The sequence below is a fragment of the Neomonachus schauinslandi genome, chromosome 8 (assembly GCF_002201575.2).
Source record: "Neomonachus schauinslandi chromosome 8, ASM220157v2, whole genome shotgun sequence".
Classification (NCBI taxonomy): domain Eukaryota; kingdom Metazoa; phylum Chordata; class Mammalia; order Carnivora; family Phocidae; genus Neomonachus; species Neomonachus schauinslandi.
Window position 1 is genome coordinate 5,388,826 of NC_058410.1, and position 16,174 is coordinate 5,404,999.

Consider the following 16,174-nt stretch of genomic DNA (forward strand, 5'->3'; position numbering starts at 1 on the left):
GGGTATATGGTCTCTGCTGCAGTTACTCAACTTACTACTGAAGCACAAAAGCAGCCACAGACAATATGTTAATGAGTAAGCATGGCTGTGTTTCAATAAAACTTTTCAATGGACAATGAAATTTGAATTTCAAACAATTTTCACATTTCGTGAAGTATCCTTCTCCTGACTTTCCCCCAGCCATTAAAAATACAAACACCATTCTTAGCTCGTGGGTTATTCAAACACAGGTGGGAGGACGGGTTTGGCCCATGGGCCATAATTTGCAGGCTCCTTTGAGAGCTTCCTTTCTTCCACTCTTATACTCTTTACTCTGTTTTAAACAGAGCAGGTCAGTAATCCTTGAAAAATAATAATCAGATCATGTCATTCCTCTCTCCTCAAAGCCCTCCAATGGTTTCACCCATCCTAGACTAAAAGTTTGAATCCTTAAAATAGTAGACAATTGATCTACGATCTATGCTAATATATACATGAGCACATCAAAACCAAATTAATTACAAACAGGTTTACTGTGTTACAAAAGGCAAAATGAACTGGAAATTTTTAACATATTACAATATCACTGTAGCAATTATAAAGGAAATGAAAACACCTGATGACAGAATTGGTAAATGAGTAAATTAATATACAAGCTTTCTCTAAGGATCAAATACATGTTAAAGTGACTTGAAAATGTATAAAGGTAAGAAGTCATTATTTCACAGTTCACTGAATTCTGTATACTTGTATAAGCATATTAGGTAAATCCTAAGATTTTAAGAAGAAATTCAGCCAAGAAATTTAACAGCCCAGTTTATTTTGAAGGGATCACAGAAAAAGTGTGAGAATTATGATGTGTATAAGAATAAGCATTAAAACGTCACCTGAAGAAAGCTTCCTAATTATAATAAAGTTCAATATATATGTAAAAGCCTAAGGTTTACATATATAAGAACTAAATAATCTACTTAAAATATAATTTGTCTAACTACAAAATAATTCATCATAAAGGCTATATTAAATTAGTAACTATCATACAATTTCAGTTGAAGATCCAAAAATTTGTAGAAAAGCAAGTTACAGTGCCACTTTGCAGTAAATCCTACCATCAAACAAAAATAATCAACATATCCTGTCTTAAATATTAGGCAAAAATTAGTAAATAATCCATATTGTAAAATTCCATACGAATCATGAAAACTACAGGGTTTTTTTTCCTACTCAATTAACTTATATAATAAAGCAGTTATATAAAACCAGAAATCACAAATCCCTAAATAATTCCATGTAACACTAATTTCCTTATAGGGTACACTTAAAATAAGAAGGCTATCACTATATTAAAAAGCATGTCACAACACACAGTTTCTTCCTATAAATGCTTTCCTTAATATTCTACCTGCATATTTAGCAAAATTCTACTGGTCAGTTTGAGGATTTCCTCAAAATCATTTTAGAAAAAGTGATTTTTTGTCTTTGCTCACTTCTTTCTACTCCATCCTTGTACTTCAAAATTTTTTCTCCCATTTATAAAATAACTTAGAAAGAAAAAAATAACACATGTGGAAATTAAACTTTATAGTCACACAGAGCTATCCAAAATCCTAAATTATTTCATTAAACATTTTCCTTCTTTGACTTTACATGTTTTCACAACTACCTGTTTACAATTGAGTCACTTCCTCACCACACAACAGTTTCATACCAGATAGCAGCTCACTTGATGCCCTACTTGCAGAGGCCAGTATAGAGCTTGAATTTTATTCTAAGTGAAATGGCAAGTCATATCTTTAATAGGATTTACATATTGTTTTTAAAATCACTCTTACTAACTTACGGGAGAATTAAATGGAGTAAAACTAACAGTGGGCAGAGAGATTACTTCAATTGGGTGGCAGGAATACATGTGCTCAAGAAGTACTTTGAAGTTAGATTTATGTTTTATCTTTATATAATTTATATTTACGTAATTTTATATAATAAAAATATATTTTTATTTATATTATATTCAGCAAAATTAGGACACTGTTCCATAGTCCTTTTTTTATCAGTGAGTATAGTTTAAATTTTCACAGATGATCACGCTGTAATTATAATAGCATACTGAAGGCCTCAAAAATCTGAAAAAGCATAGTTCAGGTTATGAAAATAAGCTTCAAACAACACAACAGACTACTTAAAATAAAAAGATATATTTAGTAGATATTCGGTGGTAACAGACTTATACATGTCAGATAAAAACATTACCTGTAACTAGAGAAATTATTCTTCCCTAATTATGGTTTGCTTTATGATTTAAGAAACAAAATCAAACCATGCCTAATGCTCAGACTTTACTAATGAAGTGTGAGTCATCTCAACAACCCCTTACCTTTGCAATAAAATAAGAGTTTTGAACTATTTCCTGAAAAAAAAAAAAAAAAAATTACCAAGTGCTCTAATGATGCCAAGGTTTCTCTGAGTCCATGTGCTTGTTAGAAAAATGGGGGGGGGGGGGGGGAAGAGGACCTATTTCATAAGGTTGTTTTGAAACCCAATTTGAATTTAAAGGTTTGAACTGGTTTACTAAACATTTAGTTATGTGTAGTGTTATGTGAATTAACGGGGACACATTAAAATCACCAAAATCTGTGGAAAATTAGAACCCTGTCACACCGAGTATAGGTACAATCTTTACCCAGATTTTTTAAATCTTAAAAATCAGCAGATACAAGATACAAAATCAACTATTTATTACATTTAATTAAGAAATTTCAGATAAAGCAAAAAGTCTCTGCTTTCCACTCCCTTCCTCCCCCGCCCGGGTCCCTCAAGCCAGGGATAGATCTTTTGCTATAATAACATTAAACAAAACGGGCAAAAAAACCATTAAAATACATGCAACTCTTTATACATCTATTTCTTTCCAAAAATCAACTTAACCTATACGGTTAGGTAAGAAACATTTATACTGAAATAATACAAAGACAATTCCACACTTTAGCTACAGATTTATTCTGTGAATGTAGATGTAATCTGAATCATATTCTCCATAGAAACAATATGAAACTAGGGACTGTGTACCTGTTCAAGATATGAACATAAAGGTAAAAATATAGTTTTTTGTTACAAAAATATCTGTAATATCACACAGCTGCTTAATATAAAAACCTAAAAAACCAAACATTTTATAAGAACCATAAGAAGTATTTTATTCACATTTTTGTAATTAAAGGGCTTATTAAAATTATTTTTGTTTAGAGAAAGCAAAGATTTAGGACTTTGGTTAAAACAAGGTTTTAGACTGTGTTGGGAAACAATCATTTTCATAAAACACTGGCAGGACTGTAAATCGGTATAAATTTTCTGGAAGGCAATTTATGAATTATGTATTAAAATTTAAAATGCACCAGGTGCCTGGGTGGTTCAGTTGGTTAGGCATCTACCTTTGGCTCAGGTCCTCATCTCAGGGTCCTGAGATTGAGCCCTGCATCAGGCCCCTCGCCCTCTGCCCCTCCACCCCCACATAGTACCCTAGCTCTCAAATAAATAAAATCTTAAAAAAAAAATTAAAATGCACTTACCCTCTAACCTAATAATTCTACTTCAAGAGATTTATCCTACAAGTATACATGCACAAGTTAATTACCCTGCTTGCCAAATTTATGCAGCATCTTCTCAATGAAGAGAAGGAAATGTCTACTGCTGGACATTCTACTGTTTTATGGGGCCCTCAAAAGATCCAAGGAGCCATCATGGAGTGGGAAGCTGATGTAGAATGGAGAAAAAGATCACAGATAGTGAAGCAATAAAAGACCTGCAAGGCCAACAGTACTGAAAGAATCATTTACATAAATAATAAAATCTTAGGGGAAAAAATTCCAGCTCCTTTTCCTCTTGTCCCATACTTTCTTGAACCCAGGCAATTAGACTTAATTTAAAACCCATCATCTAAAAAAAAATAAATCAATTGGTGAGATCACCAATGACCACTACTTGCCAAATCCAATGATTAACTCCCAATTCTTATCTCAACTGAACAATCGTCAGCAACAAACTCCTTCACTTGGCTTCCAGGACTCCATGTTCCTGGTTTTCCCTCAACCTCAGTGGCTCCTCTCTTTGGTCTCCTTTGCGGGATCCTCCTCTTCTTCCTGATCTCTATTTGGTGAAGTACCTGGAGCTGAGTCCCCAGACTATTCTTCACCTTTATCCAATTCTTAGATAATAGCATCCAGCCTCCTGGTTCTAAAAGCTTTTGATACAATGACAACTTCAAACTTGACATAGTCCCATCTTCTCACCTAATCTGATTGTTATAACCAAATGCCCATTTAACATTTGGTATCTCAACATTTGCACTTCCAAACCCAATTTCTTGACTTCCCTCTCAAACCTGCTCCCCTAACAGTATAAACAGGAAACAAGTCCAATTACTCAGGGTAAAAACCTTGAAGTCTTCACATACACACAACACCCAATCCATCGAAATTCCTGCTAGCTTTACCTTGGAAATAAATCCCGTATCTACTACCACTCAGCCCCTTCAACACTAGCCCCACAGCACTTTCACCTCATTCATAAAATACAAATGCTTGTGCCTTGGCATCTCCGCTTTCTCCATCACCCTCAAAGTGTGTTCTCTATTCAGAAATTAGAAATTAGACCGTGTTATTCCTCTCCTCAAACTCCTCCAAGAGCTTCTCATGTCAGACTAAAATCTAATATCTTATCATGGCCTACAGGCCTCTGTAACCTGCCATCTCCCCCACTTCCCCCAACTTCACCTCCTACCACTCTCCACCTGCTCCCTATGCTCCTCAATGGACCCCCTTCGACACACCTCAAAAACATCTCTGGGCTATCACACTTTTGTTCTCTTTGCTTGGAAACCCCTTGGATATCCAAATGATTACATCACATTTCAATTAGGTTTTTTGTTTTCCCAAATGTCACCTTCTAAGAGGCATTCTCTAATCATCTCATATAAAATATTTCCTTAATCCATGGCTCTTGATTTCCTGCTTTTTTTTTTCCTTCACATTTTAGTACAACCTAATATAGTTTATATTTCTTTTAGTTTATTGTCAGTAATCCAAGCTGCCCCATCCCCCCAACCAGAAAGTAAGCTTCAAGACGGTAGATACTTCGCTAGTCAGATTTACTCTCTCTGTATCTTCAACAGCTGACACAGTAAATGCACACAATGAACATTTATTGAATAAACTCAAAGGCCCAGAAATGAGAAGACTGAAGTTTCAAGAAATCAAATAAATACAGAATCAACCTGTGGGTCTAGTGTGGTATGTGTGTCTATGTGTGTGTACTTTAGGTTTGGGGTAGGGGTGGGGAGTGAAAAATGAAGACTGAAAGATAACCTACAGCAAATCGATTGTAAAGCCATGTTAAAGAATTCTCCGTTCTCCTCTTGGAGTAAGAGGGAACCACCAAGAGGCTTTTTTAAGCACGTAAAGGTTATGAAGGATGGGTTTGTGGGGTCCAAAACTACAAGGACAAATGCTGGCTGTGGGGTTTTGAGTAACTCTGGCTTGACATAAGGTTAAAGAAAATGAGGGCAAAAGGACATGAGCATATTTGAGGGATGCAGGAAGTAAACTTGACTGAATTCGGTATTTTTCTGGACACCTGATAACAGCTAGAGACTCCAAACCACATGTAGGATATGAAGAGACAGGAAAGGCACAACTGAAAGTTACTGTTAACGGACATGTTAAGTTAAGCACTGAGAGTGAAATGATCAACAGAATTTTGAGTATCATTATTCTCAAGATAAATTTTGAGACACGAAAACCACAAAAATGTTTCAAAAAGTTTTCATGTAATATAAAAACAAATTAAAAAGATCTATTGGCAGCTCACTGGAGGGACAATCTGAGGCTAGACAAAATGTAAATGCTGATAAGAAATGTGTTGTCTTTCATGCAGTGATTCTGACAACCCTTCAACTCAGTCAAATCCAACTGAGTTGCGGCAATAATTCTTTTCTGCAATTCTGAATCTAATACGAGGGCACCTTAAATAATACATTTTAAAATAAATGCTAGTCTCCATATCATTTCCCTTTATAACTTTTACATGAACAGGAAAAAACCCAATCAAATTAATCAATTTATATGTGAATTTATATGTGAATTCTTTTCAGAAGATCAAGATGGGTCCACATTTTCAATCCAAAAATACTGTTTTGAAAATATTTAAGCAACAATAAACTAAAGAGTTCTGTAAGGAGCCTCACAGTGAATTTTTTTTATAAGGGTCAAACCAATTTTACTTAAAAAGAATGAGTTGAGAAGGAACTTGTATTTTCTCCAATTCTGAATTAATGCATTCATTTTATAATCAGCACTTAGAAAGAACAGTATGTAAACCTATACAATTATAAAACAATATTATTTAGCATCAAAAAACTACAGCAAACTTTTATGAAACAGAGGTATTATGCTAAGCATTCTCCATGTATTATCTAATTTCACAATAATGACATGAGAGTTCAGTGATGTTCCAATCTTACAGATGAGAAAAGGGAGACAGAAAAAGCCACAAAGATGGGATTCAAATCCAGAAGTCAGCTTTCAAATATGATGTAATTCTGTCTCCCAAGAACTTATAAGTAAAAGCCCAAATCACTTGATAACTTCAGGATTGTAAAGCTTCTGTTTTGTTTAAACCTTTGCTTATCAGAGCACCATCACCAGAAATGTATAATAATGTTGAGTTTAATGAAAATAAATTCCCAGGTATAGCAGCCATGTTATAACAAGCATATCTGACAAAATGGACAGGATTAAGAAATTGCTACAAAGTTAAATCACTTTATTGAGGCCACATCTTAAAGTACTTTTAGTCTACAATTGTAATTCTAAGAAAGTTTTATTACTTCAGAGGTGGTAATTAGTAACAATCCTAAAAGTACTTCCATAGAGAGAGATTTATCATCAAAAGGACTCTTTGCCTTTAAAATATAAATTGTATGAAGTTTTAAAAAAGCTTCTGCCATTTTTTATCTACTACTATCTATTCTATTGTCCAAAGACAACTTTAAAACCAAAATGGTCCTTAAAAGTCATTTACTTCAATTCTCATTTTGTAAATGATGAAACAGACAGAAATTTACTAACTCTATGAAAGACACATAGCTAGTTACTAACACAGCTTCTAATATGATGCTCTTTCCCAGGTTAATAACTTTGAGAACTAAAGTAGTTCACAGAATGGCTGGAATAAAATAATAGGTCAGTAAGAGCTTTAATTATCAGACGCCCAGTCTATTTGCTATATTAGGTGAACTTATGTACTTAGTATTACGTGAGCTGAGCATTTTCAGTTATATACAGCAGTAAAAGTAATGTTAAATAACTTTCTGATCATGGGACTAATAGTCCAATATACTTAGAAAAAAGTCCTTTTCTTTATAGCCTTTCAAAACTGCATAATTATTAAGGAAAAGGAGGAAGACTATATGGTTTAATAGCATACAACTACATATTTTAGTTTATAATTTAACCTGTTCATAAGATCTATTGAACAAAAGTTATGTGAAATTCTTTTCTTCCAAGTAGTTAGTTTTGTCCACTAAATGAAAAATGTTTATAGCTTGTAAGTTTATTTATAGAATAGATTATCTGGGGAATAAAGAACAATACACGCCATACTCATTTATGTAAATGTCAATAAATTTTTGTTTGACAAAATATTAACAGTATTCCTAGTTTTTTCAACAGCAAATTAGGATCCACATTTCTATCATTTTTACCAACATAAAAAATATTTTTAAAATGACTTTGAAAATAGTAGTAATTTATTTTTCATTTTCCATGGAAAAAATAATACTCTGGGAGTGAGTGCAATCATCATTTCTAAATGAAGAGTTACTAAAGGGTTGTTTAATAATGAGGAAAAGACAAAAAGAAGGGGGCTGGGGAGGGAGGGAGAGATGGAGGATGGAAGGGAGGGAGGATGAGAACAAAGGTGTTTGGGGTCATTTCTTTATGAGACTTCACCCTCCAAAATTACTTTCAGTGTTTTACCTAAGATCCCTAAATATGAACTTAAATAGATTTTAGTATCTTAGAAAAAAACATTAAATGAAATGAAGTGTGAAAAGTACTCAGAATGGTGCCTGACAGATCAGCAAAAGTTAGCTCCTATTTTTCTAAAAGAAAATTTTATCATATTATGGGAAAATTTCACTATGGAACAGAAATCTTTCTATGTGAAACAGGGACATGCCAGGAGGGTACTTGGAACCCACAGGCAACTCAAACAATGTGCTCTTACTAACACAGGTCCTCCAACATAAATATTAGTTGTACAGACTTTTCTGTACACTCATTACCTGCTTACAATGAGAAATTGCCCCCCCCCAAAAAATAAAGCTTTCATCACCCTAACGATAATGCACCTACTTTCTTACCCTATAATAGAGTGATGCAATAATAATAATACCTTCGGAAAGTAGGACACCAACTGAGTTTGCTCCCCTCACAACATTTCCTTCCCCCAAAGTAAACAGGCTTTCCCATTTTAGGATCTGAGCAATGTCTATGTTTGCCAATTACACTACAGTAAATGAGTTATAAATTATTTTTATGTTTTGAGGTTAAATAAAATTTCTAAAAAATAAATAACCTATTCTTTATTAACATAAACATTACAGTAATTTAAAAAAAATTAAATGGAAAAAGGGGTTGGGCCCCAAATCAAAAGATTTGGAAATTATTACTTACTGCAGGTACCAGTAATTTCTTCACTTCCTCAACGGCTCTCTTCAGTTTGATCTCTGCTCTGTTTTGAGCATCTTCCACAGTGATCAGTACATGTAAATCTTCATTGAGATGCTCCCAATTAGGCTTGCCTCTGTTCTGCTCCTCCTAAAAAATTTGCAAAACACATTACCAATTTTTCTTCTCAAAGAGAGTTTATCTTTCTTAATACTAACCTGTTGCCAATTATTTAAGCTATGTTTGCATCATTTTGCTATGATGAATCCCTGAACTCTACCTCTGAAAGTAATAATACACTGTATGTTAATTAACTGGATTTAAATAAACCTTAAAAAAAAATTGTGAGATTCCAATCAAAGGAGATAAAAAACTGGCATAAATTAATAGAACTAACAAAATAAAACAGCTCTCTCCTACAACTTACATGTTTGCAGGGCTCATGCTAAGGAAAATATATGGACCTTAGCCTTTTAAGAATGGGAATATATTCTACAGTCAAGTACATGTTTCTGCCTGTATTTTCTGTTAATATCATTACTATGAAAATGCACCCTAATGTTTGCTAATCTTGGTACCCAAGAAAAATAGAGATCCCATTAATAAATGATGTGAATAAAAATTAAAATTTATGAACAAAATTTAATTTTTTTCATTTTAAGTTATTTTTATATAAATACTAATGAGGTTGTTTGGAAGTAACTATTTAATAAAAAAACCTATTAAGTATTTTCTTTTGCCTAGGGGACAGACACCATGAAAAAATGAGAAACTAGGGTATCAATGAGTTAAAAAGTTGAGAACCTCAGGGTTCTCTGTATGCCAAAGAACATAAAATGTATATACACATACCTCTACTGTGGCAAGGAAAATCAATTTTTAAATACAGATTTTAATTTTTATGTTGAAAAATGTTAACAATATTTTTTTTCACCAGAATTCATATTTTTTTATTTATCATTTTTTTGGTAGATAGATCTAATAAAATGACTCATATTTTTTGGTGAACCTAAAAAAGTGTGTCTATATTCATGAGTAAGGGACTTCTGCTTCCAGCCAAGATAAAAATAACATGGACAAGATTCACTCTCCTGCCTGAACCAACCAAAAAAAAACAAACAAACAAAAAACACAAAACCACAAATGGGCTAAACACAAGAAATGACAGTTCTCAAGCCTGTGAAGAACAGGTAATGAAGACAGTGAGGCTAGAGATGGCCAATCAATGAAGTAAAGCCCAGGATTACTTCAGCTCTCTGGCTTGGGAGTCTCCAGGCTGCAGCCCCGGGAAGGGTGCCGGACTGCCTCTCTGGGTTGAGGTGACTAAGCTAAAAATCCAGGTAGACCAACACACCTAGAGTTCAGACAAGAGTACTAGAAAGAGCTATACTGAAAGAATTCTGGAGATCTGCACAAGGTCCACTCAAACACTCAGCTGAACACTAGTCAGTGCATGTGTAAAAGAGGAAATACCAGAGGCTGGAGAAAGAACCAGCCACAGGACTCAGTAAAAGTGCTGGGTTCTTCACAAAGAGCCAGAGTGAAAAGACTTCATGATTCACAGACACTGGGTAAAGTAAATAGAAGGTCTTGCCTCAGTAATGGGAAATAATTAAACCTGGTCTGAGCACTATTCCGGTACTGCCTAAGTAAATCTTAAAAGCAAGACCTAAAAGGATGGAAAGTGTTTCTAACTTAAACTGTGTCCCAGAACAAAGCCCAAGAATACTTACAGGAATAGGAGACATGCACCCAAAAAGGTAAGTCACACTATTTGGCATCTAATCAGAAATTAACAGGCATGAAAAGAAGCAGGAAAATACAACATAAATGAGAAGAAAAACCAATCAAACTAACCTAGAATTGTTATAATTAGTAGACACTACAAGCTAGTGTGTGTGTGTGTGTGTGTGTGAGCGCGTGCGTGCACACACACATATATGTGAGACACGAATACAGATACTAATACAGTGATAACTGAGGGACATTTATAATCCAAAATATTTAGGAAGGTGTAAAAATAAAAACTAAAATCATAAGTGACTTAACACAGAAACTTTTATATATGGAAAGACAAAAATTTGCCAAAGAATTTAAAAAGAAAGAGATATTTGCATCATAGGAACAGAGAATAAAGTTAAAGTATAATTTAACATTGTCCTTTACTGAATTTATTGAATAAATTTTTAAGCTATAAAACACCTTGGTAAATATATACTCTTAATTAATTCAATAACTGAAGTGCCAGTTAAAAACTGAAAAGAAAGTTATACCTATCCTAATGTTTGCTTCAAAATGAAGGGTTTTGTTTAGTTTTTAAAACACTTAAAAAAGAACAAAAACTTGTAGACAAAGATGGTGAAATTATTGTAATCATGCACTTTCACTCCCTCCTAAAATTCTAGAATACTGTAGAGAGTTTAAAATGTACAAAACTATGTCATAAGGAAGAAGAAAATGGGAAAGAAAACAATTTAGAAACTACAAAACATATGGGCTAAGCAGTCAGGGATTTAGCTAACCCCAGGTGAAAAGGGACCAATTTCTGCTGTAGACCACCCCCCATGCCACCCCATCCCATCCCTCAGGGAAAAAACTGAGGAAATGGCAGCATTTCCTCAGTAGTAGGGGTAAAGGTGGGGCTAACACTAGAAGACTGGTTGAATTCTCATTAAGGAGCAGCTGACAATCTCCACCTCTCCTCTCCCCAGATAGCTGGCATTCCATTATTCCCAGCAAAAGATAAGAAATATATTCCTAAAGAGTTCATTTTACAGAACTGGGTTTTTTTTTTTTAAGATTTTATTTATTTATTATTTAATTTATTTATTTATTTATTTATTTATTTGAAAGAGAGAGACAGACAGAGCATGAGCATGAGCAGGGGGTAGGAGGCAGAAGGAAAAAGGAGCAGCAGACTCCCTGCTGAGCAGGAAGCCTGATGCAGGGCTCAATCCCAGGACCCTGGGATTGTGACCTGAGCTGAAGGCAGCCACTTAACTGACTGAGCCACCCAGTGCCCCGAGAACTGGGTTTTGAGGGGCAGTTCATAGGATCACTTACATACTGAAGGCTGAGATGTCCAGCCTTCTACCCCACTCCTCATCTAGAGTGAGGGCAGTCAGCCCACACACTAGGGAAGGGAGACTGGAAGACCTTTCTCTGGGAGTCTGACCAGCCCAACAAACAGAAAACAACCTCAAGAAAGCAACCACTGACCAGAAAGAAGAAAAATTTGAAACTCTGCAGAGAGTTAAGAGAAGACACTGTATCCTTGAAACAGATAAAGGATGCTGTTAAGAAAATTCAAAACACAAAAGGGAACTTGAGAAACTAAAAATATGATAGTAAAAATGAAAACTTGATAGAGATATTAGAAGAGAAAAATTTAGAAACTCTCCCTCCAAGTAGCAGCAAAGACACAGGGGGAAAATGGTGAAGAACAGTATAAAACTTAGAGGACTAGTTCAAAAGGCCCAGAAACTAAATGACAGATGTCTTACCAAGAAAAAGAAAAATGAAGGGAGAAAAGTCATCAACATAATACATACTTTTAAAATGAAACTGAAGGATAAGAGCTTCCAAATGAAAAGGGCCCACTGGGTTCTCACCAAAATGGAAAAAGAAGATGAAAACTAAAAAAAATCAACTAACAGCAACATAAGCACACAAGGTAGCAATAAGGAATAAATACCAAGAATCTCCAGTGGGGGTGGGGGTGGGGGTGGGGGAACCCATGTTTTCATCCTCAGACTTCATAAAGTGAACATTATCAAACTTGATTTTTAAAAAAAAGCTTTTAAGATCACTCTACCCAGAAGCCAGATTTATCCAATTGTAGTCCATTCTAAACTCAGGTAGAGTTAAGAAAATTCCTTCAAGAGTGAGAGTTTTAAGCCTAGTAATTATTCAATACAAACAATTTCTCCCTGTGTTCGTTTTCTGTTTCTGTAATGGATAATAAAGGCAATATGGAATTGGCAATTACTATAGAAGTCAATAAAACCTATCCACAGATGTTCTCTTTCAGTCATAAAAAAACACGTAAGAAATTACCGTAGGATTAGAGTACATACTTCTGTACCCAATAGCTACATTAAGAATCTACACCCTAACTTTCTCACTTCAATAAATAATTTGGGACAAATAAAAGGTTGAAATGAAGGAGAGAGGACGGATGGCAAATGGATATACATCAAAAATGGTGTATCTCTTAGAAACTTTGGTCAAGGTATTGATTTCTTTCTACAGTTACATTTCAAATTATATATATATATACATATATATATTTTAAGATTTTACTTATTTATTTGAGAGACTGAGAGCAAGCACAAGCGGGGAGGGGGGCTGAAGAGGAGGGGCAGAGGGAGAGAAGCAGACTCCCCACTGAGCAGGGAGCCCGACAAGGGCTCAATCCCAGGATCCCAAGATCATGACCTGAGCCAAAGGCAGACACTTCACCAACTGAGCCACCCAGGTGTCGCTCAAATAATATTTCAAGAGTCAACAGCAGAGATATGATGTGGAAAAAAACAGCTCATTATTACTCATGATTACAATGTCGGTTTTATAATCATCCAGAGCAATGTCATGTCATTTAATGTGCCACCAAATCTTCACAATACAGAAGAACATGGATATTTTTCCAATTGACACAGTCCCAAATTTGCATTCCAGCACAGTCATCCCTGCTGATTTCTAGGCCTTCAAATTCAACTGCCAACTTGACATGTGGACGTCATTGTCTCCAAAGCACTCAACATGTCTCAACTGGAGCTCATTATCTCCCTTCTCCAAACTTCTCTACAAGTGGGTCTCAGTTATTATTGATCCTAGTAAGTGCAGACTTTTTAAACTTGAGGACAAAGACTAACTGGTTTTGTAGAAAAATCTTTGAAATGCAGTCATAAGGTTATTTATGCCTTGACAGAGAGAAGCTGCTATACATATACCCACCCATTCAATCCACACAAATTTCAGGTGCCATTTCTTGCTTATATTCGTTCCATGTTGTAAATAAACTGGCCTATTCACAAACATGGATTCTGCTACCCATAACTATGTAAGTTATCACCTATATCCAGAATGCCTTCTTTAATATTTGCTTTTATTTATCTTTTGTTCTAAGTATCATACTGCAATTTAATTACCTGTTCTAGCTTATTAGAAAGTTTCATCTTAGCTGAATACTAGAACCATGTCTCACTGATTTTTAAACTCTTGATAATATGTATATAACTGACTTTACACGTATCTGGCCCTTAACAAATACTTACTGCACAACTGAGCTTTTATTATTGAGGAATGTCATTAAAATACATCAGTATACTGCAGCTTTCCCCACAGTGCCTTGCTGTATTATTTTTGTATCTCTGTCTATATAAGCCTCTATATAATCTCCGTTCATTATATATCTTGGTTTCTGGGCCTGCTTCTTTTTGACCTCGTATTTAAGTTGCCAGTTACATTTGACAATCTTTACCCCCTTTTATTTTTGTTCTCCTCTAGTCAACTTTCCCAGATTTTCTACAATAATGCTTCTGAGGTCTGATTTTCATATCCAAAGTTTGTGCTTTGTGCTTCTCCTTTACTCTATCACCTCAGTACTACCTTGCTTCACTCTATCAGAAGAATGCAGTAATAGGTCAAAGTCTTTTTAAAACTGCCAAGACTTAGGGGCGCCTGGGTGGCTCAGTTGGTTAAGCCTTCGACTCTTGGTTTTGGCTCAGGTCATGATCTCGAGCCCTGAGATACAGACCTGGGCCAGGCTCCACAATCAGTGGTGGAGTCTGCTAAAATTTCTCTCTCCCTCCCCCTCTGCTACTCTCCTTGTTTGGCTCTCTCACTCTAAAATAAATAAGTAAAATCTTAAAAAAAAAAACAAAAAACAAAAAAAAACGCTGACAAGACTAAAGTTATATCTTAATATAACAGAACAAAGACCAAAGACAACTTATATATATATATATATATATATAATTACTATGTATATATACTATGTTCAAAGCTCAAAACCATTGATCTAAAAGAGGCTGAAATGACAAGACATTTAACAAAATATCAATATAGCTTTATTTATATAGTAAACTAAAGTTTAGTAGCATATAAAGGAACTCTATAATACCACTCATTCCTAATTAGAGAACAGATACAATTACCAATGATACTTTATTATGATCTACATTCTTGACAAGTATACTATAAAGAAATAACAAATTTCAAATAACTTTTAGTCTCCCAGGTGATGAAGAAGAAATTCAGAAATGAAAATAACAATGGTGGTGATGATATGATATGTAACTAAGCTTTTATTAAACACTTACTGCTTGCCAAGTACTATGCTCAGTAATACAAACACACCAGCTCATCCAATCCTCCTAATAGCCATATGAGTACAGTACTATTATTATTACTAACACGTTAATACGGAGGCTGAGACAGACATGGCTTGCCCAGGTCATGCAGAAAATAAGTGTTCTGTCAGTTCTGACAGAACGACTTCAGAGCCTGCAGTAGCAACACTAATTCCTAGCATAAGACATCACCTACATGAGAGCCCTAATTAAGCAAACTGCCCTAAAATAGCATAAATAGTGAAAAAGCCAGAAACAGAACACTGACATCTTGAATCTTGAGAACTTTTTCTATTTTACCATTTTACCTTTAAAAATTTGTGTGGTATTTTAAACATGTCTTGCATAGCATTCAGAGATAGTAGGGACTTTGGATATAGATAAGGAAACAAACAAATTATTTGGTAAATGTGGTTTTTGTTTTTTTGATGTTGGTCCTATGTCCTAATTCCAAGTCAAGTGCTCTTTCTCCATAAATGAATTCCTGAATAAGTTACATGAAGAACAGTATCAACAACTGGCAGAGAAGTACCTGGTAAACAGATCTCTTACGTCTACAAATACGCTTTTTTTCTAGATAAGACAACTGCCTATCAAATTTCAATGACACAAATATACAAAAATGATAAACCTGTGGCCACTTAACACAGAGAATTCCTTCAGTTATTAAAGTTTTCAATGGGTGAGATTCTTACAACTAAAATTTGGCCTTAATACACAATTAATATATCCAACATTATAAATGAGTTGGGGCTAATTCAAACCATTGTCCTGAAACAAGTTCTAACCATTACTTCTCAATTATACATCCTCCATTTCATTTTTGAAGCTACTATATGCAGTGACATAAACATATTAAATCAAAAAAATTCTCAAAATTTGAGGAACTACTTAAAAACACCTGATGAGTCAGTGCCCTGTGAAGTTTAAAATTATGTTCTAATTACAGCATCTATCTGAACAACAAAGTAATTCTATAACATGAAACATCAGACCACACTGATTGTACCAACCCCTGCTGATAAAAAAAATCTCTTTTAATTACACATTTGTAGTCAGGCAAATGAGCCCAAGACTTCTGCCCCTACTGTGCTCTTAATGTGAAAGTTCATATGCCAA

At 34.6% G+C, this 16,174-nt stretch overlaps 1 protein-coding gene across 1 annotated transcript in view; it reads right to left on the reverse strand.

Annotated features, from left to right (window-relative positions):
• Window positions 1-16,174, reverse strand: part of QKI (QKI, KH domain containing RNA binding) — a 152,072-nt gene that overhangs the window by 31,113 nt on the left and 104,785 nt on the right. Inside the window, exon 4 of the mRNA XM_044917503.1 lies at window positions 8,709-8,852. Within this exon, the coding sequence (XP_044773438.1) occupies window positions 8,709-8,852 (144 nt within the window). The remainder of the gene's footprint in view (window positions 1-8,708; window positions 8,853-16,174) is intronic.